We start from the raw sequence: 27,864 nt of genomic DNA on the forward strand, positions 1-27,864 counted from the left end.
CAGAAGCTCTGGTTATTATTACTTGGCCTTGTGGTGGTTTAGTAGGGCAAGAAAGATAGAAATCCTCTCAGATACCAGCTGGGGAATGAACAGGGTATGGTCGCTACCTTACTGATGTGATGCTGCCTGTCACCAAACTTATCTCTGTATGTCTTAAGCTTCATTGGCTTGACTCTTGCAATATTACCATGACTGTTTCTCCGCAGGCCTGAAGGATGACAAGGATCTGAAGTTCCTCCTGAAAGGCAGCCAGCTGCTAAAAGTGAAGTCAAGTTCTTGGAGAAAAGAGCGGTTTTATAAGCTCCAGGAAGACTGCAAAACCATATGGCAGGAATCAAAGAAGATGCTGAGGTCTCCAGAGTCACAGATCTGTAAGTAAAATTTGCTTCATCACAGGTGTGGGGCATGGTGGGGAGAGGTCCTTGGGGTAAACCAGGACCATCATACTTGCTGTGTGGAGGAAGGGCTTGGAGCAATGAGACCAGATCCTTCCCACCTGTAACACACAAACTGAGTGATGCTGTGAGCTCTGGAGACAGCTGAGAGGAATCTGCCGAGTCAGGAATGACCACATTTCCCAAGCTCTTGAACTACCGCTTAAAATTGTTGTGGGGTGGGCTGTGCTGGACTCAGCAGCCCTGCCTGGCTTGTTTCCTCCCCAAAACAAGAGTTCAGGTTATTCAGGTGGCTGAGCTCTAATTTTTGGTGTGAGACATGGTTTGAGCTTCTGTGGTGTGGTATGGTGAACCTGGGCTGCTGGTCTGGGCTCTGCCAGGACATCTCTTGTCTGGCTGCAGCACCTGGGAAATAATCTGGAACTGGAGCCTCACAAGGGAGCCACAGAGATGTGGAGATCCAAGGCAACTCAGGATCTGCCCCGTCGTAAAAAGTCTTCATATGACATTCACCTTTGTACGGGCACAGGGAAAACCTTTCTGTGTCAGAAGAGCAGCTGAGGGACCTGGGGGTTCAGCTGGAGAACAGGAGCTGAGGGGAGACCTTCTGATCTCTGAACTGCCTGAAAGGAGCTTGGAGCATGGAGGGGCTTGGTCTCTTCTCCCAAGGAACAAGTGATAGAATGAGAGGAAATGGCCTCAGGTTGCACCAGAGGACGTTTAGATTGGATATTAGGAAAAATTTCTTCCTGGAAAGGGCTGTCAGGCATTGGAACAGGCTGCCCAGGGCAGTGCTGGAGTCACCATCCCTGGAGGGGTTTAAAAGATGAGGTTTTTAGGGACACTGTTTAGTACCAGTGTTGAGTTAATGGTTGGACTCGATGATTTTGAGGGTCTCTTCCACCAAAAATAATACTATGACTCTACCACCCAGCTTGGGGCTGTAGTTGTGACCAGGAGCCCAACTGTGCAGTCAAAATGGGATAAAGGAGAGTGTATATTTGTTTATATCTGTTTTTTCTTCTCATTCCATATTTTTCTGACGTATTTCTCTGTAATAAATCACCACGATCTTGTAAAGCCAGGGGGTAAATGGATTGTGTGGAATATATTTTATGGCACGTGGAAATGTACAACATCCTGCCTGTGTTATTTACGCAATTTTTTTTTGTAACAGTCACAATTAACTAAATGAAGGGTGGGTCTTCCAAATTACCCCCTCCCACAGGGAGTGATAAGATTTTCAGTAGGAGGACTGAGGTAGCAGGGCAAAATATGTTTGTTTTATAACCCTGACCGCCGTACTCTTCTCACACGACTTTGGGCAGCTCATTTAATTTCTCTGTGCATCCTTCCCCACACATTTCCTTCCTCCTCCTCTCTCTGGCTATAACAGGCTTCGGATTAGAGGCTGTCCCTGGGTGTGTGGTTGTTTGACGGGGCTCAGCTGGGCTGTTTGGGTACCGATGCAATAACCATGATAACAACAAATGCAGAGGCATTAGTGAGCGTTTGCTCCCTAGGAACGCCTGCTCTGTTGAGCTCTGTCCCATGCAAAAGCAAAGGCCTTTCCCGGATCATGTCTTACTATAAAAGAAATAAGGATGTGAGTTGAGAAAAGTGACTTTCAGAGTTTTCCTTCCTGTGCTCTGAGCCAGTGGTTTCCAGATTACGGGGGTTGTGGGCACATCCAGCTACAGTCCTGACCTGACGTGGTCCTCTGAAGTAAAAGGGAGGGGGTCCTTGTGCTGTGACTTTAGGGACCTTGACATCTGCTTGGTTGCCTCCATCACTGAAGCCGTGGCATGGAGAGCTGGCACAACTGTGACTTTTTTAGATCCTGACCTACAAAAAGAGCCCAGCAGCAAGACCAGATCCTTTGAGCTGCATGTTGGGCACAGGCTGGCAGTGCGTGCGCGTGAACACTTTGCTAATTTGGAACGGCCAAGGTTGCCACACTGCTGGAGATGCAGACAGTGCCGTGGTGGGAAGGAGAACTTGCTGTGCCCTGGGAGTGTCCTCAGTGCAAAGTGAAGATGGATTAATATTGCTGACCAACCCACACATCTGCTCCATAACACCTCCACACGTGCACACCTTTCCCCAGAGAAAGATCCCATGTTTTTTGTCATCAGGATAGCAGGAAGGGTGACAAAGCATTTGAGGCAGAGCTTGTCCTTGCTGCTCTGAAAAAGCAGGTTCTGGCAGGGCTCTGGCTAGTCTGGCTTTGCACCCCTGCACCCAGGTGGCCGCAGGAGCATTCCTGGTGCCAGGCTGACCTAGCAAGCGTGCTGGGATGGGTTGTGTCCCACTTGCCTTTGGGAGGATGTGAAGCTGTGCCTGCAGCTTTTGGGAGGGCTGGAGGGCCACCTGGGGGCTGCTTTCAACACGTGCTCTGGATGCACCTGAGCCTGAAAGTCAACAAGAGAGATGAATACTGGACTGATGCCTGCCCAGTCACAGAATCGTAGAATAGTTTGGGTTGGATGGGACCTTTAAAGGTCAAGAAGTTCCTTGTCACTGTGCACCAAAATTAGACACTTAAAGGTACTGACAGGCTAACAGGGTTTGGGATCCGGCCTTTGCACCTTTGGACATGCAAGCCACCGCTTTTTGTAGAATACAGAATCATTTGGGTTGGAAGGGACCTTCAAAGCTCATCCAGTGCCACCCCTGCCATGAGCAGGGACATCTTCACCAGCTCAGGTTGCTCAGAGCCCCATCAGAGCCCCTGGGATGTCTGCAGGGATGGGGCATCCACCACCTCTCTGGGCAACCTGGGCCAGGGTTTCACCACCCTCAGTGTCAAAAATTTCTTCCTCATGTCTGCCCTGAATCCTCCCTCATTTAGTTTAAACAATCACCCCTTGTCGTATCACAAGAGGCCCTGCTAAAAAGTCTGTCTCCATCTTTCTTATCAGCCCCATTTAAGCACTGAAAGGCTGCACTAAGGTCTCCCCAGAGCTTCTCTTCTCCAGCTGAACACCCCAACTCTCTCAGCCTGTCCTCCCAGCAGAGCTGTTCCAGCCTCGGATCATTTCTGTGGCTCCTCTGGCCCCTCTCCAGCAGGTCCATGTGTGTCCTGTGCTGAGGAACCAGAGCTGGACCAGCACTGCAGGGGGGTCTCACCAGAGCAGGGGGGCAAATGATTCTATGATTCTATAGAGAGGTTTACCCCTGGATAGCATTGTTTGTCAGGCTCTAGCACTACAGCTGCCTTCTTGTTTGGTCTGGTGTGTGTAGGCGGTCAAAAAGCAGAGGAAGAGTGCAGGGTCATGATTTGATACTCAAAATCAGGGACTTCAAAGCAAGCCTCTCCAGAGGGTCACTCTTCCTTGTTAACAGACAGTAACTTTGCCCTCCAGTACAAAGCATTTCTAAAACTGCAGATAAGCCGCTTTTTTTTAGGAAGGAAAAAGAATGAGCAGAATGGAAACTGGGAGGTTTTAGCAGCAGGTCTAATCTTATCTGCAGCATTGGTGAGAGCAAGCAGATGGAGGCACCTCGGAGAAGCAAAGTCTGGGTAAGGTAAGGGTTGTGTTTTTGTTTGGACAGTTTCCTGTTATTCCTGTTACTGTTCTTATAATCATGCAGAAAAACTACTTGTAAACTATTGTGTGGTGGTGTCTAGCAGATAAAAATGGAGACTGCCGAGGCTGGAAAGAAGAATGTCAGATGCTTGAAGTTGAAAAAAACCCAACATATCAGGGTTGTCACAGGCATAGATGTTGCCTGGATCGGATACGTGGGTACAAACAGTACCTTCCTCTGTTGTCTTTATTTTAAACAACTGGAAGTTTAGATTGGATTCTGTCTTGATAGGTGTGTTACCCACAGGGCTTTTTGGGGGATAGGCTGCCATTCCAATATGGTTTATACACAGGTAGAACATAATCCATCTTTTCTATATTGTCCATAATCCATTATTTTCAGTATGTTCCATTTAGGCCCAAGGGAACAGCTCTTGAAGCATCTTACACAGTCAGTCTTCCAACAAACGTGTAATGCCCTGTGCGCTCTGCTTGGCTCCCACAGAAACACAGGAGTTCTGGGCATGAAGGACTGCACAAAAGCACCTTTAAAAATCCATTTTTCACCATAACCTGCTCCATCCTGTGTCTGAACTGCATACCTGGCCCATAAACACACTGCTCTCTGTTATATTAGATATTCTGTAGACCCAGAGACAGGGTGCATGCTGCTTTGGCCCATGAGGCTTTTACACATGGGACAGCTTTCTCCTTGGGGCCAAGACAACAGGGTTCAGGTGGCAGGATTAACAGTTTTGGGGCAAATAAAAGCTTTGTACAAGGGGGCTGGTAAAGAGCTGGTTCTGTCAGAGCCGGTTCACTCCTGAGCATCACTGTGGTGGGAGGGGAACCAAAGGAGACACAGGGGCTTGTGTTCAAAGCGCTGCACCCTGTCAGTAACGCTGTCTTGTTGAGCTGTGGTCGAATACCAGGTCTCATCTACACAAAAAGAAAAGAACAAAAAGGCATGTGCTGCTTTCAGTGAAATCGATTTTTTGAAAGTGTTTTCTCAAACCTGCTGAAATCCCCAGCGTGAACTCACTTAAGCCAGGCTCAACCCTTTTGAAACTCTCCAAACTTGGGGATTCGTCGAGATGGTTGAAAACTTTCCAGTGAAACATCCTTTTGTGATTTGGTGGAGAAACAGAATATTCAAAACCAGAAGGAAAAGACTGAGTTGTTTAGATTGAGGGGTGCTACAGTGGAACCCCAGAGAAGCTGATGCTTTCTGCAGGAGGCTCGAGGTGACATTTCCTATGACATCCCTAACTGAGCTTCGAATGCTGCACCAAGGGTGACTCACGGGGGGTGTGTCACTGAGTCACTGTGTCCTCAAGAAAGAAGTTTAGGAGTTTGGGATGAAATATTTCAATTTCTGGCCAAAAGCTGTACTTAAAAAATGTCTCTTTTTTTTTCTTGTATTTTAGTTAAACAAATCATTTTTGGGAGCAATTGACAAAGGTGAGCTAAATTCAGTTGCACAAGGGAATGTTGCAAGTGATGATTGTATTATTATTTAAAGTCATGAAATCAATCTTTTGATCTAATGATTAATTATCCTTACTGTTAAAAATGCACAAAATTATTTTCCAGTTCCTCTGACATCCAGCCCAACAATAGGATATTTTGGCATGGTTTAAACGTAGTACAAAAGCTTTGTGTTCATAGCCTGCTACCAGCGTTCAGCAGAAACCTTTTTCCTTCATTTTTGAGTGCCTGTGACATTTAGGACCGCCTTTAAAATGCCATGCGATGAACATGCCGTACCATTTTTGTGGAAGAATGCCTGATTGTCTCCGTTGAATTAATGCCCTGAATTTGCTTGCGGAAAGACAGAAAGGACATGATATATTGCTCTGTGCTTGCTCAAGAAGTGAAAACTTGAAATCGTTCCTGATAAGTGCCTAAAGTCAATAGAAACTCTCAGGAACCCATACACACACAGCAGGCAGCTGCCCGCACCGACACCTTCCCCCTGGAGCTGGTTCGGCGGTTTCTTTAGGAATCATCGCTTTACAGTCAGACACATATTTGTCCCTGGAAAAATATTTGCTGATGCGAATGTGTTATACAAGGCGGCCGCCAGCTGTGAAAACAAACCCGTCTGTCTGTGGGTCTCATTAGTTTTTATCAAAATCACTCAACCCATAAAACAAGTTGTTTCGAGTGCCGAGCTGCCTGGTTTTCAGATTTGAATCGGGGCACCGCATGCACTGCTGGGATGGTTTTCATCACAGGCAGCGTGCTGACAAATATTGACCTTATTCTCCATCGCATATGTTAAATGCAAAGGCAGAAGTGTTGAGAGCCTTGGATCCAAATTTAGCAGAATTATAACAGCAGGAGAAATAGGAACTCGCTGCAGAAATAGTTTGCAGGGCCCTGGTTGTGATGTGTGGAAGGAACACAGAGATCACTCCGTTTACATCAACGCCCCAAGTTGTGATGGGTAGACAGAAAGACCGGGCAAAGATCTTCTATTAAAAGGTATTTCCAAGCAACCTGTAGAATTACATGTGTGTTATATCACTTGTTGTCAGCTGGTGACACACACCAGCAAGGAGGGCAGACTGCTGTGCAGATCTCAAGTTTAAACAATGTGCTGAGCGAGTTGGTGGAGGGGGAGAGGAGAAGGGATGAGGAATCAGCAGCTGGGACCTGGATTAATTCACACACTGAGAGGCGAGAGAGCAATGCGGTCAGGGCTGAGAAGGCACAGCACAGTGGGGCTCGTGCTAAACCCACCCTTGAATCATTATATTAACTAATATATGTTAAAGCATCTGTCAGCAATGAGGGTGATGGACTGAACAGCCTCTGGTGCTCCTGCTCCGGGCAGCTGACAGCGCTCCAGCTCCGGCTGATTCCAAAGGTCTGATCCCAACTGCGTTTGGCCACCAGCATCAGCCACCTCTGGTGAAACCGAGATCAACTAAATTGCTTTTTTTTGGGGTGAAACCAAAGAGAGAAGGGCTACGAGTGCCAGTTGGCTCCCATGTGTTGTGAAATCCATGTCGTCTCGCTGCAGCCATCCTGGCAGGGCGGTCCTGGGGTCAGGTAGCAGCTCTTTCATCTGTTGGTGACAAGATGCTGAGCCAGCCTGGCTGAGCTGCAGCTGGTGGGGCTCTGATCTCTCTGCAGATGTGTCACATTTATGTGCAAATCCAATGCAAGCTCTTAACAGCTGAGCACATTTCTCATCTGCATTTCCTGACGGTAAGCAGAAGTGACTTATTGAGACAATTAGAGTGGGATGGAGTAATTAAACATGACTGAATGCCACATCGCAGAGATCACTTGATAATGACAGGGAGGTAGGATAAGGAAAGGATCTGAGGAGCATTTCCCTCAGAGTGAAAAATCTGCCCCCTCCCCTCATGAGTAGCTCAAGCTGTTTTGGCAATGGCTCCAAGGATCTTTACACTGACCCTCCTCTCCCTCTTTATCAACACAAGGAAGGAGAAACACCTTTTGGCCCTTGTCCTTCACACGTTCAGTGGTTTGCAGGAGATGTGGATTCAGTTCCCTGTTCCCTAAGGCAAAATATCTCCTCTCAAGGGGCTGCCTGCTAATGCCATGGATGAAGGAGGAGATGGGTTCTGGGCTGAGAATTAGCAAGGGAGGAGCACAAGGGCAGGACCCAGTGATAAAAATTGAAAATAAGATCAGAAAGCAAGTCCTTGCATCTCTCTGAGACTGGTTCAGACAGGAATAATGTCACCAGCTTCAGATGAAATTACTGCTGGATATCCATGTGAGTGGTGAAACGTCTCCTGTGACACCAGCCAAAGGAAGGGTGACTGGGAATAACCTGTTCAACTCGATGTCTGGAAGCCAGGAAGGACACAAGCTTCCTTGTGATGTGTTTCATGTTTTGGACTTAGCACAAACCACCTCCTCAGCAGACCTAAACACTCAGGAGAAGTAGACGCCAACTTTCCAGATTTCCCTCTGCTCGGGGTTACCTCCCTGCTGTGGTGTGATGGGGAAGGAACAGGGAGGTTGCAGGGAGACGTGATTGATGGGTGTTTGTTGTAAGTGTTCCTCTGCTCTGAAACGTCTCTGTCCCCCAGTTATTTCTGATTTCTCCTTGCAGATAGCTCGGTTGAGCACACAGTTAATTTGGTACTGCTAATACAGTGCGCTCACTGTCCGGGAGCAGCTGATAATGTATTCACACTGCGTTAAGATTTTCCAGAAAAGAGATAACATTTGCAGATGGCTTGGGCTGACTCCATTGGCTTAAGCTTTTTTATTGATAGATGAAAGCAGTACACACAACCAAGCTATGGAAAGCTTGAAAAAGCATCCTCCCTTACTCTGCTTTTTATACAATTCCTGCGTTGATAGTTTTACTCCTGGTCTCTTGTGTGACTATGGTAGATACCAATCCTGTTCCTCAGGCTTCCTTGTACCTTTTCTGCATGGAGGAGCTCTGTGCCCTCCGATGTATATCTCAGCATACACCACAGAGACCAAGGCAGCTCTACCAGACACAGGTTTTTAATCGTTTTTTCCTCCCACACAGCTCTCTTTTCCAGTGGATTCGCTTTGCCAGATAATGGTTTCCAAAGAATCCATTCTAAATTTCCAATATTTCACATCAGATTTTCTAGTCTTGGAAACGCTAGGTCATTGCCAACCCAAAGCTGAGGGATTGATTGCACAAGCAGACCAGCCACTCTGAAGGGACAATAACTCTTCTGGCAGCTGGCAGGTGATGGGGAACAACAGGATGATCCTTCCACTTGCACTGCCATAACCAAGAGAGACCGGGAGGGGAGGGGAATCACCTACTTATCACCTACAACCATGTGCAAGACACACATCTGGATCTGAGATGCTCAGCCTGGACTTCCTTTCTGGTCAAGGGTTCAATGTAGTCATGGATTAAGGGTATTGAAACAAAGAATTAAACTTAACAGCAGAGTCAATTATACTTTTAAGAGGCATTCTTTATTTTATCAGCACTGAGGAACACTGGGGATCATCCTCCATAAGTGCTCCAATGACTGGATGCTCTTGCATTGCCTATATTCACACAATTATTACATATTTGTTGAAAATTTTGACATACAATACATCTATACTAAAAATAATTGATGATGTTAGTTATAATTGTTTAGTTTCTTACATACAATACATCTATTAATTATTAGTTAAATATAAGCTAAGCACTCTGCTTCTAAACAATGCATCACTTAATCTTCTGTCTCCTCTTGTCATGCAGAAGGATCTAAAACTTGAAAAATATCCCCTCGTTTTGTAGGTGGTCAGAAAGCACTGATCACGTCAATTGGTTAATGACGGGTACGTCTTTTGTAACTTAATCACAAAATACATTAATTTAGCAGCTTCTCTTCAGTATGAATTATCTCACCCTAAAGTTTTTGTCAAAACAGCACAGAGCATTTGTGTTCCAAAAGCTTCTTTTGTTCCCCATTGGCTCTAAAAGGAGCCTAACTAAACTTTAGGCTGTTTGACTGAACAAGGATGGTAGCAAAATCAGAGCAAGTCTCTCCGATAGCAGCCCAGCTGCAGGGGAATTGCAGCCCTTTTCTTTCAAGGGTGGTTTTAGTACTCAAACCCATAAACTTTCACTCGAAGGTAATTAGCCAGATAATATAATTCCACAGCAGCCCATCCCAACCCAACCTTCTCCTCCCTCCCCTCTGACTGATCGACTGTTGGCCTTTACAAAGTGATAATAAAAGACCACACAAAGATAATTGCTCGTAATCGTCAGGGAGGAGCTTTTTCAGCTCTGGGAAGGTCCTCATGGTGTGTTTCTGTATAGGAATCAAACCAGCGAAGTGCGGTGGAAGATGTGTGACCACCTCAACATGTGGTAGAAATTTAAAGCAAATGTCAAATGTTGGGTTTTCAAACTCTAATGAGCATCTGATGAATTTTGGATGATCCCAGGGCAGCCATGGTAGAAACCTGCAGGGTGGATGCTGAGTTGTGTTTTTCTGCAGTGTTGCCTTTGAACAAACTGGACACTTTAATGGTGAAATTGCACCAATTTAAATATAGGAGCTGATAAAATGGATGTTTAAAGGCAAGTTTCTCCCATTCAGCTAAGCAGTGGGGATATTTTACACTCCTGTACTGCTTTTCAACAAAGGTCCTTCAAGATACGCACAAATAAAATCGGTCTCATGCATCTATGACACAAGAAATCGTTTTACCTGTAATTTACAATTTGAGGCAAGAAGTTAAGCATTTTTTTTCCCAAATTCCTGGCAAGCTTGTTGTAGAAGATGGCTGAATTTCTCTCAAGCGTGTTGCCTTTTCTGTGTGTGTCCTGAGATGGTATTGGTAGATATCTGCAGTATGTGAACTGGTCTGTCTCTGTCTCCCACCCAAGAAAATGCAATGAGACTTTCTTAGTTATGGACTCCAACACTATTTTTGCCATCTATTGTGTGTCAATTCCATCCCTTCTTTGCTGTTAAGTAGCAGCAGTCAAATGTGATTAAGCAGTTTCTGCCCTTTCCTCTCAGTCCTTTGTAGATGTTTTTCGTAGATGTTTTAAGTGCCCCATGAAAGACAAAAAGGGGTTGTGGGTGCTGAGATTTCAGCACAATTTGAGGTCTCAGGGGCAATATAGGGGTTTTTCAGATATTTACATTTGTTTAATAACGTAGTCTTTTGAATGCACCACTCCATATGGATTGCCTTGTGCGTGCATTTTGCAATTCAGGGCTCATTTCCACGAGCTGGGTGGCAGAGATGGAAATGGGGAAGGATAGTCCTAAAAGCAGCGTTTTGCTTTCTTACAGCACTAAGGATCAAGTCTCCCATTGACAGGTGGGAGAACGGGGCATGGTTCTGAACCGCTCTGAAGCTTTGGTCTTTGCCTCCCTAATTCACACTGGTGTGACTGAGAAGAATATATAGGGTTTTAAATTTTACCTTCTCGCTTTTTTTGCAAACTAAATAATGACTATTTTGGTCCCTGCCCTCCTCCTCTAATTTTCCTATGAGGTGATGTCCAGGCCCAGCTCCGCTCTCCCCACTCTCACGTGGGGGCAGAGATCAGATCAGGGATGCCCCAAGGACTGGAACCGAACTCTTGGCAGTGATTTGTGTCTCATAAACGCGATATCACAGTACGGCATCTCCTGCATGTTCTGTTTCTTTGAAAAATAAAGCGGGAAAAGAGGTTTTTAATTTTTTAATTATTTTTTATTTATTGCTTTTTCTGCTGCTTTTCATTTGAACTTTCTTTAGTACCCAAATTTGGGAAAGAATGGGAAAGGAAGGGAATCCTCCAGAAGTCGCAGGAAAAGGATAAAGAGTAATTTCTTAATCTCCTTCAGCAAGTTGAGATAAGGCTGGCTGCACCCCTGCTGACAGCAGGCTCTGCTTTCTTTCCACAGTCTCCATTGAAGATATTCGGGATGTGAGGTCAGGCCATAAAACAGAAGGTATGGAAAAATACGCCAAGGATGTCCCAGAGTATCGCTGCTTTTCCATCATTTTCAAAGACCAGCGGAAAAACCTGGACCTCATTGCGAGCTCAGAGGACGATGCCAACCACTGGATCTCCGGCCTTGCGAAAATCATAGCCCACAGCAACTCCATGAACCAGAAACAGAAACTCCAACAGTATCCTTTGCCTTATAAAGTGATTAATCACACACAAAGACGCACTTGTCTTCCTCTGTGGGTGGAGATAGTACACTAACTCCTTTTTGTTTTTCTATTAGCTCTGGACACTGAGTTTTCTCTCCCATTGATTTTACACTCGGGCAAACTCCCTCGTATCCAGTGCCTTTTTTACTCTTGTTTTACAGAGATACAAGCAAGAGTGGATTTAAGGCTTCATGTAGCTCCTTAAGCAAAGAATTGCCTCTTTCAGGGAGCTCCAGCTAAAACAATCATTAATTTTTGTATTCCTCAGGGGTCTGTTTCAACTTGTATTGCAGTAAACTCCAGGACAGGCACTTCTTGGCAAGGCATGAAAAGCCCGTAGTGTTTATCATGTTTCTCAGTAATACAAGGCGAGGGAACTGATTCTCCCCTCCTGACTGCCAAATTTACTCTGGGGTAGCTCCGCTGATTTTAGTGAAATTACTCCTTATTTGCCTCATGAGGTTTTGCCCTGAAAGAATTTGCAGTTGCTGTAGTGACAACGCAGAGATTGGGAAGGAAAAGTAGCAGAACAGGGAAAGAATAGTGAATTAGTTGTGAAATGGAGAGTGAGTTAGTTAGTGGGTGAAATTGTGGGGCGGCTGAATTCATGGAGCATTTTCCCCTGGGCCTGCGTTTCACTCAATAAGTTGCTTTGCGACCACAGGTCTCGTATCCATATAAAAAGAGAGAATATCTGTGGGAGCGAAAATCTGATGGATTTTCTGCAGTCTGTGTGTCTGAGGCCCTGACTGTGACATATGAACCTGTTGGTTGATTTTACAGAGCCTCAGCAGCCATAAAATATTAAGTTCCTTTAAGCTTCACAAAGATAAGTATCCAGCTATCAGAGGGGAAACCAGATAGTGGTCTCGGTGAGAGAAGGTGGCGTGAGCTTCATGTCTTGTTCAGCATCAAAGTCTCTATGGAAAGAAGGGAGATGCGAAATCTTTGGGGGAATATCGCAAAGCTGGAGTTTGAGACTGAGCAAGGACCGGGGATTCTTGCTTCACTCTGTGTGGGTTCCCTGCTGGGTAATAACGTCCTGGTGATGAAGGAAATGGCACGTAAGTGCTGAGCTTTCATCAGGCTTTACCCTCCTGTGGATTCTCTGGAGTCTAATAAGCACTTGCAAACCATAGTGCTGTTGGTTTAAAGGAATCAGACACCACTGTGCCGTTGTGGCCAGGAAGGCCAATGGTACCTGGGGTGGATTAGAAGGGGGTGGTCAGTAGGTCAGAGAGGTTCTCCTGCCCCTCTACTCTGCCCTGGGGAGGCCACACCTGGAATATTGTGTCCAGTTGTGGCCCCTCAGTTCCAGAAGGACAGGGAACTGCTGGAGAGAGTCCAGCGCAGGGCAACAAAGATGATGAAGGGAGTGGAGCATCTCCCGTGTGAGGAAAGGCTGAGGGAGCTGGGGCTCTGGAGCTGGAGAAGAGGAGACTGAGGGGTGACCTCCTTGATGTTTACAGATATATAAAGGGTGAGTGTCAGGAGGATGGAGCCAGGCTCTTCTCGGTCACAACCAATGATAGGACAAGGGGCAATGGGTACAAACTGGAACACAAAAGGTTCCACTTTAAATTTGAGAAGAAACTTCTTCTCAGTAAGGGTGCCAGAGCCTGGCCCAGGCTGCCCAGGGAGGTTGTGGAGTCTCCTTCTCTGCAGACATTCAAACCCACCTGGACACCTTCCTGTGGAACCTCAGCTGGGTGTTCCTGCTCCATGGGGGATTGCACTGGATGAGCTTTCCAGGTCCCTTCCAATTCCTGACATTCTGGGATTCTGTGTGATGCGCAGGGGGTGTTGTGTCTTTCTGAATGTTTTTTTCAAGCTTTAGGTCATTTCTCAGCATTGTTATCAGTTGTGTGTCCATGGTGGTAGGGAGCACAGACAAATTGAAACCTTTAAACTTTGGTGCTGTTGGAAATGTTGCACACTGGCAATTTTCCTTTTAAACGTGAAGGCTTCTTCCTCCCCACAGTGTGTGGGGAAAATCTGGGTTGCAGAAAGTTGTCCCTGAAGCGTGTCAAATTGAATAATGTGCTGAAAAACTTCCCTGTAAGAAAGACAAGATTGCTGAGGAGGGGGGGAAATAACAATGACATTTGCAAGGGAAGAAGGCTGTAAATTTCCAGTGTGGAAAAGTGCCTCTCTGGCTTTGGAAAGCAGAATCGAAACTAAATAGGGTGGGTAGGCAAACCGTATTTCTGGAAGAGTAATTACCGTGCAGTGCTGGCTTCCAATCTGGGATTGTCTTGGGCTGTTTAACGTAACCTGGAATTACAGAACAGCATGATTTCTCATTTGAAATTTGATGATGTTTAATTAAAGCCTGGGATTTTAAATTTAGTCTGTCTTCACTGGGTTTGCTTGGCAGTGTGGGTTTATTCAGATGGTCCTAAACCTCAGAAGCGTTCTCTGCAAGAGTCAGTAGATGAGGAGAGGTGTTGGGTCCCCTGTTTGTCCCCCCATGGCTGGAGAATTGCCTTGCAGTGTATCTTTTCCAGCCTCCAAAACCTTGCAAAGCCAGTAAGGAATGTGCAGGATTTTGAAAACAAGTATTGAAAGCAAAAACCTTCCTCATTTCAGATGGGATTTGTTTGGTTTATAATATGACAGAGTTGCCTGTCATAGCAAGGCACTCAATTTAGTGTATGTGTCCTTTCTAGTCCTGTATTCCTACAAAGATAAAACTTCCACATGCTTGATGAGTACTTCTGTTGTTCATACACACACAGCACTGTTTTATTAAGCCTTGGATTCAACCCTGCAACAAGCTGGCATAGGTTATTTAGCAAATATTGCAGGTATGTGTGCAGGGAAGACTTTAGACCAGAAAATACAGGGGACTTTTCATTTGGGCAGCGTGGCACCATCTGCTTCGATTCTGGGGTTTATGTATGAGCTTTTCTTCTGGTTGGAAATCACTTACCAGAAGTTTTGCAGCATTTCTGTTCTGAGCACATTCTTGGGATATCTGCCAGATATCTCTGGTTTCTAATAGAGAACTGGTAGCCCTGAAGCTGATCCTTTAAAAACAAGAGGCAGGGAGCAGGCTCTCTCTGGATGTATAAAGGAATAAGAACAGCTTTTTTCTAATCCACTCAGGCCCAAATCGACATGTAAGGTGAAAGGAAGGCCCACAACCAGGGCTGCAAAATGGTGTTTGTATCTCTTGTAGATGCCATTTACTGCCCACATCTTGCCTTCCAGAGTCGACTTTGGATATGTGCATGACCTCTGAGTGCTCAGAATCAGTGGAAATGACATCAGACTTTAAAAAAACCAGTGTTTTTTTGCAGTGGTTAAATCTAGAGTAGCTTCTACACACAGTTACTGTTGTCCAGTCCTGCTGCTCAGCTCTGGCCACAACAGACTGGGTTTCCTCTTGGCTTGCTAGGGTTGCACATTAGTCCTGCCTGTTATTTTTAGGGAAGGCTGTGAAGGGGACCCGAAGTGCAGAGATCAGATATGAATGGGTGGTACCACCACTGGCACCATGTTGACATGCTGAGTAGATGCTCTTTGGAGCACAGCTGGTGGAGGGGGTGTTCTCCACCCTGAGGTGGATGGTGTTGTCCTCCCAGCAGATCCTTCTCTGTGCATGGGAGCTTCATGACTCAAACTTGGTTTTCTGGCAAGAATCGGTCAAAGCCAAACCCTGTTTCAGGGCCCTAGAGTGTCCTTGGGAGCTGGGGAAATCATAGACTAGTTTAGGTTGGACCTTCAAAGCTCATCTAGTCCAATCCTCCTGCCATGAGCAGGGACGTCTTCAACCAGATCAGGTTGCTCAGAGCTCCATCCAGCCTGGCACTGAATGCCTCTTAGCCTCTCATTATTTTGGTTTCCATGCCTAAAGAAGGGGAATATTAATATTACCAGGCTAAGACAGATGCGGTGTGAAGTCATTGCTTAGAACCTGCCAAGATTATTAAAGACACAAAGTTCAGCTTCCCATGAGACAAACAATACTTACAAACATCTCCATAGTTCAGAAATATTTGAAAGCAGCGGTAGCTGTGGTGAATCCTCTGTTTCAGGGTTATGTCTACAGCCCTTAAGGCTGTGAGTCAAAGTCCTTTTTTGGGGTTATTCTGAAAGGCCCAGTTAAAATGCTGTGGTACTCTATGCCTCAGCTGGTGTTTGCTAATCCTGACATTTACTCTGCCCAACATCCAGACTGGGCACTTTTTAAAAGAGTCTTTTAGAATGAGTTTGAAGCAACGCTTGCCGTGCAAAATGTGGAGAGTTACATTAGTGAAGAACAAACTGTTCCTTCCATCATTTTATCTATTGAAAAAGAGGAGATTTTTCAGGATCTTTATTTGGCACTAAAGCAAATTAGAGAGAGACAGTTCCCTGATGCAATTTTGTTGTTGTTGTTGTTTTGTTTTGTTTAAAACTGCAAGATATCTCAACTGTCTAACATTATTTTCCCAAGAGACTGCAAGAACATGGGAAATTCAGTTCAAATTAACTGACATCACATAAAAAAGTTAATTTATTTGGCAATTACTCCAGATCCATAGATACACTGAAGTTTTTTATAAACCAAGCTCTTATCAACTATTAACACGGTATGATACAGTAATAGATTCCATGTATTTCACAAGGGGAAGGTAAGACCCACAGAGTTTGGTTTGATTCTGCTTGCAACAGAATTCTTAAGACACGTAGGTAGAAATCCCTAAATAAATACAGAAGGTGAAGGTGAGTCCATAAGATAACGTTAATGCTTCTTTTGGAGAATCCCTGTTCAGCTTGGTATACGGAATATTGGTCAAGTCTACAATGATCAGTTTACCACACTTGGAAGGTCTTTTCATCCCTTCTCTATTCTAATAGTCTGGAGCAGAAGGGACTTTCTGTCATAAAAGAGAAATCAGACTGTTTTGTGATGTGGCTGTGGCCAGAGACTCCTAGAGGGTAAAGAGAGCTGATCCAGCTCCTCCTGCATCACTTTTATAGAGCATTTTGATTCTGCCAAAGCACCATTTTGCTCTTTTGGAGCAGGAGGTGAGATGCTGTAAGCTGTTCAGTGGTAGCATACTGATTTATGACAGCTGGAGAGGTGGTTCAGGGTCTTTAGAAGAGATTTAACCCCCAACCATGGGCAGCAGAAGGGTGGTATGTAGGCTATTCACCTGGAGAGATTTCCTTACATCATCCTGCAGCTGGATTCATACGTGCCTGCGGAAAGCTGATAAAAACAAAGACAACAAGATGAGCTTGAAAGAGCTCAAGGACTTCCTGAAAGAGGTGAACATTGAAGTTGATGACTATCATGCCAAGAAGATTTTCCAGGTAATGAGAACAAAGTATTTGTTGTTGGCTGAGGTCCAGGTCTAACACAGCTTTCAACTTTGGTGGGATACCTAAACTAAAGTGCATTTCTAATATCTTTTCTCGTACCAAAACCTCTTGGGTTTTGGTGCTGAGCAGATTCCCACTAACAACGAAGTTAGGCCAGCACAATGCTTTTGATGAAAGTGTAATAAGGCCTTTCTTTACCTATGATGCCAAATATTGCCAGGATCCACATAAGATGAGGTGCAGACATAGATAATGTGAGAAAAAGGGAAAAGTTCAAGTGCACTTTGAGTCTCGGCTGTTTCAGGAGTTCGGCATGCCACACCACATATCAATGCCCACGTCTGGCTGAAATTGGTTTAGTTACAGTTATGAATCCAGATCTTCACCTTCTCAGAGGAGGAGGGTGCTAAGTGATAGGTGTAAATAAAAAGAAAGTGCAAATTAGGAAAAAAAACACCCCAGATTTACGATAAATTGCAATGCAGAATGCAAACCTGGCTCAGTCTGGTTGATTTAATACCTCAAGGCATATTTAATCCAGCCACGGATATACATTTTTAAATTCTCAGGATTTGACTTGCTGACTGAGCCTAGCAGAAGATAAAAACGGGATGGTTTTGGTTTCTCTCTAAAGAAGCCCTCCTGCTGAGGTGAGATAAAGCATCTGGATTATTTCCAAACTTCCATCCTCTCTGAAGCAGGATTTGAATTCATGGGTGGATAGTTTCAGAAATGCCTTTTCTGATCAGTGGTAAATGTGTGTGTGGTTTTGGGTACTGGGCAGTAATCCTCCTGCTCCTTCCCGTAAGAAGATAACAGGGAAAGTTGGTCATTAGGACCTTCCCGAAAAGGAGGTACAAGTTTCCTATTCCGTGTTTTATGGAGGATGCGATTCACCTCATCCGAGAGGATTCATCTCACCTTTCTCAGATAAATCACTTCAAACATCAAACATCTGAAAAGACCCCCATTTATTTTTATTTTATTTTTTTTAGAAGTGCAGTCTCTTTTCCATACAATGAACCTCTTTTGCTGTTGCAGTAGTTACAAGAGGTCTCTAGGAGTGGGAACTTGATGAAGTTCAAGTCTCTTTTTGCTTAAGGACTCCAAGTAATTACTAAACCTCTGTTCAACCCATCTAAATGCAGGCAGCTGGTTGAAGCACCCTCATTAAGCATATGATTGTTATAAGTTTCCTGTATAGCCACTGGAAAGAGAGACTCTTCAGAGGTTAATTCAGATTTCTTTTGGGCTGAGTTGCCTCCAGGAAGAACCTGTCTTGCTCTTAGAGCAATTACCTTTTCAGATTACATACTACTTAAACTTAGATGGACTGAGAGACATTACAGCATATTAAAAGGCTGATCTTTTCTGTCTTGGCGAGTTGTTCTTCATTTAGTCACAGGAAGGAAGGGTGATCGAGGGTTCAAGCAAGAGCTGCAGGGCACGTTCTCACATTATTCTTGCTTTTCATCACGTAACTCTGTGCCCACATCTGGGTTTTAGACACACCTGAGTAAGACATCTGCAATGCAACCAGAAACTGTGCAAAGCTCCTCCAATTGCTGACTTCATTTCAACCTGAATATTCATTCTGGTGCCTCAGGAAGGTTCTGGCTTTTTCTGGCAGGTCAAGGTTCATTCAGAACTCATGGTTCATGATCTGTACAAGTGAGGTAAAACACAATATTTTGGCTTGAGATTCTCTTTCTGATTTGGAGCTTTTGTAGCCCAAGCAGAAGGAGCTCACTTTTACACCATGCATCTGATCTGTCCTGGAATGTGACTATGATGCAAATGCTATTGTCCTGTTGTCGTCACAACCTTTAATAACCACTAATGAACAAACTTCCCAAGGCGCATCACTTATAATGCCATTTTTCTAGAAGTAATATATTTGTTTTTCCATGTCTTAAGGAAAAGAACATCTGTCATTTATGACATCCCTGCGATCTCCACCAGTTGGTTTCCCTCTTTATATTCCTTTTTTAATTGCTAAGCATCATACTCAGCTAAACTTGTGAGATCTGCCAAAGCCACAGCACAGGATCATACACATGGAAGGCTGCAAGGAAAAGAGAATTCGTGGGTGGCTCAATCCTAATCTGAAGTTGTCTGTAGTACATTTGACAGGTTGTCCCATCCCTCAGATGAGCCCATAGCTTCTACCCAACAGATTCTGAAGTCAGGACAAGTTGAAATTTTTGATATTGGTTTGGTTTGTAAAATTCTGGACATCATGATAATTTTATTTGGTTTTATATGTGCACTATAAACAGCTAGTGTAGGACTTCAGTTGAGGATTTGCAGGGGATGAAAGTTCCTCATTATCATCTTGCTTGGGGCACTGCCAAAGCCACCATGGCCGTCACTGAGATCATTAGCAGAGTTAAACTGAGATTAGTATGATGACTGCTTAAACTGAGATAAGCATTTTGTCATAAAACCCAGGACAATAGCTCTGTCTGTCATAGGAGATTAAAGATGGAAAGCAATTTAATTCCTCTGGTTTGACAAGTCACCATCTGTCAGCTAAACCATGGTAACTGATAGCAACTTGTCCAAGGGTGAAAGGAGATGCACCACAACCTCCTTTGGGTGGCCTGGAGCACATTTTCTGTTCCACATTCAGGCCTGGAGAACAGAAGTTCTTAGGCCAAAAACTAAGTAAGGCCATGTACTGCAGGGGTTTTGGTGTCCGTAGCAAAAATTAGATTTTTCAGACTTACCTGAAATGTAAGATATGAGTGGGCTGTATGAGATGAGGACTCTACTGTTAAGGGTCTGTTTACTTGCTACAGATATTGAGTGAGAGGGAATCATCATAATAACAATACATTAACTAGAAGTGGGTTGATTGCTGAAATTTGCAATGTAAAACCACTTGGAAGTGGTATAACGCTCCCTGCCCATAAGTGATTCCTCTCAGATACATTCTTGCTTTCCATTGTAGCTTATTTGCTCAACCCGTATTTGATGTAGAGGTTTACATCCCAGAGATGACTGAAAAATAGTTGTTCACCTCTCCATGAAGAATTCTGCTAGGAACAGACAACAAAATGCATATTGGAATTTGCCATAGAAAAATTGTAATTTCTGATGAAAATTTGAATCCAGGAATAATTTTAATAAACGGGAAATATTTTTTGTTGGAAAAGGTACTGTACTTCATTGGGGCACTAACATGTATATCTTAAACCCCTAATCTTTTATGATCAGCCAAGTCCTTGGCTGTGGTTCTTTGTCAGATCTGTTATCTAATGGAGAAGTTCAAACCATGGGACCACGAAGAATTTGAATTACAAATCCTTGAGAAGCCGATATCTGATTTGAAATTTTGTGGACATTTTGTTACTTGGTGGTTTTCGAATGAGAACAGGAAAATTCCATGGGAAGAGGGATTTTTTCATACCTAAACATGACAAATTTAGCGGGATTTTTTTAAGTGAGCTCTGATGCCATCTTTGCAACCAGCCTTACTACTTGTCTTGACAGTATCTTGAGGCCTGAGCTCAAACTCACTAAGATCAAGGGGAAGGCCCTTTTCATTTTATTTACTGGATTTTAGGCCACACTATCAATAGTTTAAGATGTGTTGATTGTTTTCCTATTTCCTCCACCTCTTGAGATCAAGAGCGACGTTTCTCTTTGAGCCTTGATTTGTGCTTAGACTGCCAGGAACCGTCCTTTTAACTTATGGTTTGCACAGTACATAGTGCAGTGGAGCTCAAGGCCATGCCTGGTGCTTTTCAGCACATTGATAATATGAGTAAATACTCGTAATTGTAACTGTGATATGACTGTTGGCCTTGTCAATGAGAACCATTGTCGTTGACCAAGTGCTTCTCGTTCACCGGCCAGTAACTGTTTCCAATTATTTTGTGTTCTGCGTTGTGTAGCCCTGGTGCAGATTACGGCTGGCGTATGCCAGAAGGAAAGAAGGTTTTCACTCCTTCTCCCCTCTACGTTTACAGCACTGTGACAAGTCCAAAACAGAGGCTCTGGAGGATGATGAGATAGAGGAATTTTACAAAATACTGACAGAGAGGAAGGAAATAGATACAATTTTCCAAAAGTACTCGGATGCAGCAGGGTTCATGTCCTGCCAGAACCTGGTGAGGTTCCTCTATGAGACGCAACAAGAAGAAGATGCCGTTGTTGCTGCCCCTGCCTTAATTCAGAAATACGAGCCCAGTGAAAGAGGTAGGTTGGAAATCCTGGCTAGTTTCATTCAAAATCTTGCTTTCTTGATGAAATATGAATTGCTTCGCTGCTGCTTTCTTCTGCACCCCTGTTTTTCATTTTCTCCTCTTGGCTGCTTCTAGAACATCTGTCTTCTAGGGGAACATTAGCAGCTGTAGGAGAGGAGGGCACAGCAGACTCTGGGAAATATTTCTCTTCAATTTTGACTTGGGTACACAAAGCAGCTGTAGAGGGGTTGATACAGAGTTGGCCAGAGGGTGATGAAACTCCTGATGGAAAGACTCCAATGGCTTATTCAAACGTCAAAACCTCACGTGGCTTCACAAGTTTAAGAATGTAGCAGTATTTCTTTTCTCCAAAAGTAGGAATGGAGGCAAATGTTTTTGAATGTGGGCACCTGAAAAGCCATCAGGTGATGAGATCTCTGAGTAGAGGACCAAGAAGGTGACACCTGTTTAGGAGACCAATCACAGAATTGTCTTTCTGCTCACAAATTAAGTGATTTGCCAGTCTGGAGCACGTGTTCAGTTGAGGGAACGGGGGAAGTTTAGCCCTGAGAAAAGAAGGCTGAGGGGAGACCTTCTGATCTCTGAACTGCCTGAAAGGAGGTTGGAGCATGGAGGGGGTTGGTCTCTTCTCCCACGTAGCAAGTGATAGAACAAGAGGAAATGCCCTCAAGTTGCATGAGGGGAAGTTTAGATTAGATATTAAGAAAAAAAAATGGATATTGGAAAAAAGTTCTTCCTGAAAAGGGTTGTCAGGCATTGGAATAGACTGCCCAGGGAAGTGGTGGAGTCACCATCCCTGGAGGGGTTTAGAAAGCATTTAGATGAGGTTCTTAGGGCCATGGTTTAGTGCTAGAGTTAGGTTACGGTTGGACTCAATGAGCCTGAGGATCTCTTCCAACTGAAACCTATTCTATTCTATTCTATTCTATTCTATTCTATTCTATTCTATTCTATTCTATTCTATTCTATTCTATTCTATTCTATTCTATTCTATTCTATTCTATCCTATCCTATCCTATCCTATCCTATCCTATCCTATCCTATCCTATCCTATCCTATCCTATCCTGTTCTGTTCTGTTCTGTTCTGTTCTGTTCTGTTCCGTTCCGTTCCGTTCCGTTCCGTTCCGTTCCGTTCCGTTCCGTTCCATTCCATTCCATTCCATTCCATTCCATTCCATTCCATTCCATCTCAGGATAATAGGCTGGTTTTGCACTGTCTTGATGCGTTGTCCTCTTTGGAGAGAGACACTGCTTTGCAGATGTCACCTTTGGGGATTAGACTGAAATCTGTCTCAGTCCCTCGAGATAGGAAGATCTCAATTTCTCCCCAGAGCTGGGTAATTTTGCATTTACTCTTTGCAAATCTTGTATTCATTGGATGACATATACGGGATTTATCTGGCTATGTTTAGACATCTGACAACTTCTCTGTGTTGGCTTGAAGAAAGCTTCAAATGTTCAAATGGGGATTTTTATGCTGTAGATCTCTAGAGAGTGGTGAGGTAAGTGCTGTCTTTGACGTTTTAAGGCGTTATCAAAGGACAGTAGGTGTTGCAAAGAGCCATGCTTGTGAAGGGGTTTTAAAAACATTTTCATGGAAATGAAGCTGTCATCGTCATCTCAACAGCAGCACTATCTTTACTATCATAATAGCTGAATGCCTGGGGAACACATTTTGCATTAGAGATCATCTGGAGAGCAGCAGGCTTGTTGTTGAAGATGATGTCACAGATCGGTGGTGTGAGATTTTCAGTATGAGGTTTCTGTCTATTTTATCTGGCAGCCAAGAGGGGTAACGCCATGACCAAAGATGGTTTCCTGATGTATCTGCTGTCCGATGATGGGAATATATTCAACTCCTCCCACCGTAAAGTTTACCAGGACATGACCCAGCCTCTCAGTCACTACTTGGTGTCATCCTCACACAATACCTATCTTATGGAAGATCAGCTCACAGGTCCAAGCAGCACAGAAGCCTATATCAGGTAACGTATGTGCGTGTTTCTGTTTATATGTGTGTGAGAGGTTGACGTCTTTCTTATAGAAGACATAGGGTGCATCTCTAGATGCAAGAGGACCAAGAAACAATCTCCCACCTCAAGACCAGGTAATGTGGACTGGCACATGTTCATATCAGGGTGAGCTGTTTCTAAATCAGGTTGGCTATGCCCCCCTTTTCACAGCACCTTGACCTGAATCTCTGCTTGGCCCCCTGTGGTGTCCACCTGACTGTAAGATGTATAATTACTACATTTGGAAGTAGTTTAAAATATCTGCCATCATGTAGAAGCTGGATTGCAGCCCTCTAACATGGTGCTTTCAAAGTGTAATGCTGAGGGGGTGTGTAGTATTCCCCAGAATATGACATGAGATAGTTCCAGGAGCTTACAAGCTGCAAAGATTTCTTGGGCAGAGCTGCAGGACTGTGTTGGGACTGGAAGGAGCCAAAATGATGCCTACTGTTTAGGATCTATAATGTCTCTTGGCTATCCCTAGAACCATTTTGGGGTTTATTATGAAGAGACCAAAAAGAAGTGAAGCAGTGTGGGTGATCAGGAGACTTATGCCTGGTCCTTCTTTAGCAGCTCAGATGCTCCCACAGTGTACCCATGCAGAACATAAGGTGTTGCCTAGTTCTGCCTTTAATGACGGACCGCTGTTCAATGTCTCACAACCAGATGTTTGCAGTGGCTCTTACTAATTTGCACAACCACCTTACATTTGCTATGTTCTGTACTTTTATCAAGTGAGAAAGTGTTTCTTTTTAAGTGTGGTAAGGGCCGCAATTCTGTCTTTATCACTTATCTGATTCTCAAGGAACAACTGTCCAGAGTCACAAGCTCGAAAGACTAGAGAGTGAAATCTGGCCCAGGTTGCTTTTCAATATCTGTTTGAACTCTTCTTACAGTATCTTAAAATTACAGAATTATGTTTTTGATGTAAAAAAAATTTTCCCATGATTCTTATTGCAATGAGTTGAAGGAGTTGTGTTATCTGAAACATATAGGGAGATATAAGATCATCTCCTAGATGGTTAAGTCTGTACAGGGGGAACCTACATTTTAAAATAAATGAAAATGAAAGTATGGATATGCAGAGGTGGGAGTTTCATGTGGGGATTCAGTCTGTGGACTCAGTTTGTGAAACTGGCCCTCAGCAGCCTCCCCAGCTCTGGTGAAATTCCCGCAGCTCCCACCCTGACAACTCTGAGGATTCATTCATTATGTCTTATCAGTTCTAGATGAAGAAGTCACATCATCCATGCTTTGTGGCCTGGGTTTTAAGGCTGACTGTCTTTCTGTCTTTCTTCCAATGTAGCCACTCTTGATTTTCTCTTATCTTCACCATCTTTGGGAAAAGACTTGGGGTACAGCCGTGAGTGTCCTTTCTTATCTGGCACTCACTATGTCTTCCTCTTTGGATAATTCTTCCCTTGGACTTTCACCACCTCGTTTCTCAGATCCCACTGTGCTTTCCTTGCTCAACCTTGAGCCTTCTTTGCTGACTCTGAGCTCTCCTGATCCCATCCTTTCTTCAACTGCTTTCCTGTTTTTCCAAGCTCCTCTTTTCTTCCTTGCTCCCTATAAACTTCCCATCAGCCTTCCCAGGCAATATGTGTGCCCACTGAACCCTTGTTTTGAGATGGACCAGAAGGTTCAGAACCCAACCAGGTCCCTTCTTTGTTTCCAGAGCCCTCACCAAAGGCTGCCGCTGCGTGGAGCTGGATTGCTGGGATGGCCCTAACTCGGAGCCCATCATTTATCACGGCTACACTCTCACCTCCAAGATCCTCTTCAGTGATGTCATTAAGGCCATCAAGAACTATGCTTTCAAAGTAAGGACAAGGCACCCTCTAAGATTTCTCATATTGCACAATCCAAGACTGAGAGTAGGTCTCTGCACTTCCAGCAGAGAGCATAAATGATGAAGACTTCACCTTAGCATTTTTCATGGGTACAAGTTGTGTCCTTCTGTCTGGGCATCCATGTTTTGCTTTTTGCAGTGATCCATTCCTGGGAGTTGCTGGACAGACAGAGCACTTTCAGAGGATGCATTTGAATCTATAGCAGCTCAGCTGCATTCTGGACCCCAGGGCAATAAAAATGCCTGATTATTTTGAGCATACCTGGTGGGAAATGCAAACAAGCCCATGATTTCTGTGGCTTTGATGTCTCAGGGTCTGTTGCTAGTTCAGAGGAACCCATGTGTGTGTGTTTTGGAGGGACTGATGTGAAGGAACTGCTCCTACTCTGCTTTAAAAGGAAAGAGCAAATCTGAAGTCTTGTATAGCAGTGCTGGGCCTGCAGCCTTCAGAACCCCTTAGATCTGTCCAGATTTACTGGGCTTTCTGCTATTTTCTTTTAGTGCAACTGAGAGCTTGTATCAAGTTTCATTTGGGACTACAAAGCAGTGACAATGACAATGCTTTCAGCACACAAAATGACTGGGGGGGGCACAAGGATCAGGCCTATGTCACCTGGGGATTTGAACAAAATCAAAAATCAAAGCCTCCCTTCTCAGTCTTTCCTCTGAGGCAGGAAGATGCTCTGGCCCACAGTGCAAGTCGAGAACGGAGGCACAGGGATCCTCATCAAAGTGCCCCAGCAAGTCCGTGGGAAGCATCCTGACCCAGCCTGATGCCCTGTCCATACGATTATCATCTCTGGAAGGCATCAGAAGAGATCTGAGGAGCTACTGCACAGTTAAATTTGTGTATTTTAGCAGAATGCACATTTTAGCAGAATACTAGACCCTACTGTTGATGCACTTATTTCCAGAGAAAACAGCACTGAGGTTTATATCGATTGCTATAGACTTGTGAAATTGCAGAGTTCACTGATGGTGTATGTTGCTGTTTTGTTCTAGACCTCGCCATACCCTGTCATCATCTCCCTGGAGAACCACTGCAGCGTTGAGCAGCAGAAGGTCATGGCTCAGCACATGACGACAATCCTGGAGGACATGCTCTTGGTAGCTCCACTCGATGGAAACAAATCCCAGTTCCCCTCTCCAGAGGTAAGCAAGGAAGCTCTAGCACTTTCTACCTTCTAAGGGTGGGACAAGAGAGAGGTCCGTCTTCTTGCTGTGTGCCAAAAAGTGGACAATATACCTGAGGACTGGTGGGAACTGCACTTGCTGAGGAACAGAGATTGTCTGTGGGCAGTGATGGAATAAGAAACAGGAGTATCTAGAATTAGCCTGTGCACATCAAGCACAAAATGCCCTGTTGCTCCTTGGTTGTGGTCTAATGTCTCAGAGGAGACATCCCTGCAAGACTGAGTACATTCCTGGTCCGTTTACCAAGACCAAGGAATGTCTTTCATGCCATCAGGAGGTTGCTTGTCTGGCTTGTCCCAGGGAAGCTGAATCCTGATGGTCTGTCTGGTGTCTGCTCTCCACATCCCAAAGCTGAATGTGACCTTCTTCTGAAGCACTATTAGGTTGCTGCACATGCAGGGAAGATTAGCACCACAAGGAGGGACTACAAGTGGTTTTAATCCAGCAAGACTGGACACTGCCTGATTTCATGGTAGGTGAGACGTTTTGCTCTGTGCTGAGGGATGTCGCACACACTCTCCTCCTCCTTTAATGCCTTGGGTGCTCTACTGTGGTGACCCAGCCTGCTGATTAGGATGTGATGAGGGTTGGAAGGGCAGCTGTGATTACTCACCCCTCAAAACTCAAGGGCAAAACCAGTAGTGCCCAAACTCTATCAAACACAAAGTGTCCTCCCACTGAGAACGGCCTGTGGTGTTGGGGATGGAGATGTCCATGGAGTACTCGGGGAGGCAGGAGGTTGCACAGAGATGTCTCATCAATTTCCATGAATCAGGGCAGCCATGAAGCTGGGAGATGAGCTGGGACCCCACAGGGGGAAGGAGCTATGCAGCCCTCAACAGTGGATCACCACTATGAAATCATCAGCTGACAATTAGAAAAAATAGGAAATTGAATCTTGATATATATAAAAAAAAAGGAAAAGTTGTTTCCAAAACTGAAGCCAAAATGAAGCATTCATCTGTTTCCACCCTTGGAGTTTGTGCTTGCTTTCTTTTCTCTTAAGCACTTTACAGAAACAGACTTTTGTGTGGAATAGCTGCAGTTCCCTTTAAATTGCTTTTCTTTGCTAAAGAAATAATTTGCCAAAGATTGGATGAGAATGCCTCGCCAGAGCTGGAAGGAGTTTGTGGGTGGGATAAATCTGGCGGTCAGCAGGGGACGAAGGAGAGGAAAACGATCCACCCAAAATATCTTCTGTGTTTGTTTTCCCTCTCCCTTTTTCTCTTTTCCCTTTCTGACTTTCCCCTTTTGTTTGGGAGTGTCGTGCCTCACTTGATACAACGCCTAGAACAGAGGGAAGCTGCTCTGGGTTGGTCCCCAGGCGCCAGTGCAATAAATTAGGATGAATCATAACTTTTAATGCTGCTGCTTCAGCAAGACCTTTGCACTGGCACAGATGAGGTGCCTCCATTTAAGAAGTGACTCTCCCAGGGTGAGGATACACGCAGCATGGAGACAGGTCTCTGCAGGTTGTTACTGAGTTGGAAAAATCAAATTCTTCAGTGTCACCTCCTGGATTGCTGTTTATCCCCAGTGCAGGGCCAGGAAAGCTGCTGATGGCTTTTCAAAACACTGCCTTGTGACCAGAGGAATGATACGAAGACATAACAGAGAAACACCAGGGAAAGAAATGTGTGATGTAGGTGTAAGGGAATGACCCCAGCTTCCCAAAGATGTTTTTCCCATTCCTGTGCTCTTCTAACCTCCTGCTC

The 27,864-nt window shown here is 44.5% G+C and overlaps 1 protein-coding gene across 2 annotated transcripts in view; it reads left to right on the plus strand.

Moving 5' to 3' along the window:
- The window catches only part of PLCD1 (phospholipase C delta 1), a 58,286-nt gene that overhangs the window by 14,824 nt on the left and 15,598 nt on the right, over nucleotides 1–27,864 (plus strand). For both annotated transcript variants that reach the window (XM_065831792.2, XM_065831791.2), the window contains exons 2-8: nucleotides 207–371; nucleotides 11,311–11,539; nucleotides 16,741–16,870; nucleotides 20,854–21,082; nucleotides 22,875–23,076; nucleotides 24,782–24,926; nucleotides 25,958–26,107. In XM_065831792.2, the coding sequence (XP_065687864.1) occupies nucleotides 207–371; nucleotides 11,311–11,539; nucleotides 16,741–16,870; nucleotides 20,854–21,082; nucleotides 22,875–23,076; nucleotides 24,782–24,926; nucleotides 25,958–26,107 (1,250 nt within the window). The remainder of the gene's footprint in view (nucleotides 1–206; nucleotides 372–11,310; nucleotides 11,540–16,740; nucleotides 16,871–20,853; nucleotides 21,083–22,874; nucleotides 23,077–24,781; nucleotides 24,927–25,957; nucleotides 26,108–27,864) is intronic.

Source organism: Patagioenas fasciata, chromosome 2 (genome assembly GCF_037038585.1).
Source record: "Patagioenas fasciata isolate bPatFas1 chromosome 2, bPatFas1.hap1, whole genome shotgun sequence".
Lineage (NCBI taxonomy): Eukaryota > Metazoa > Chordata > Aves > Columbiformes > Columbidae > Patagioenas > Patagioenas fasciata.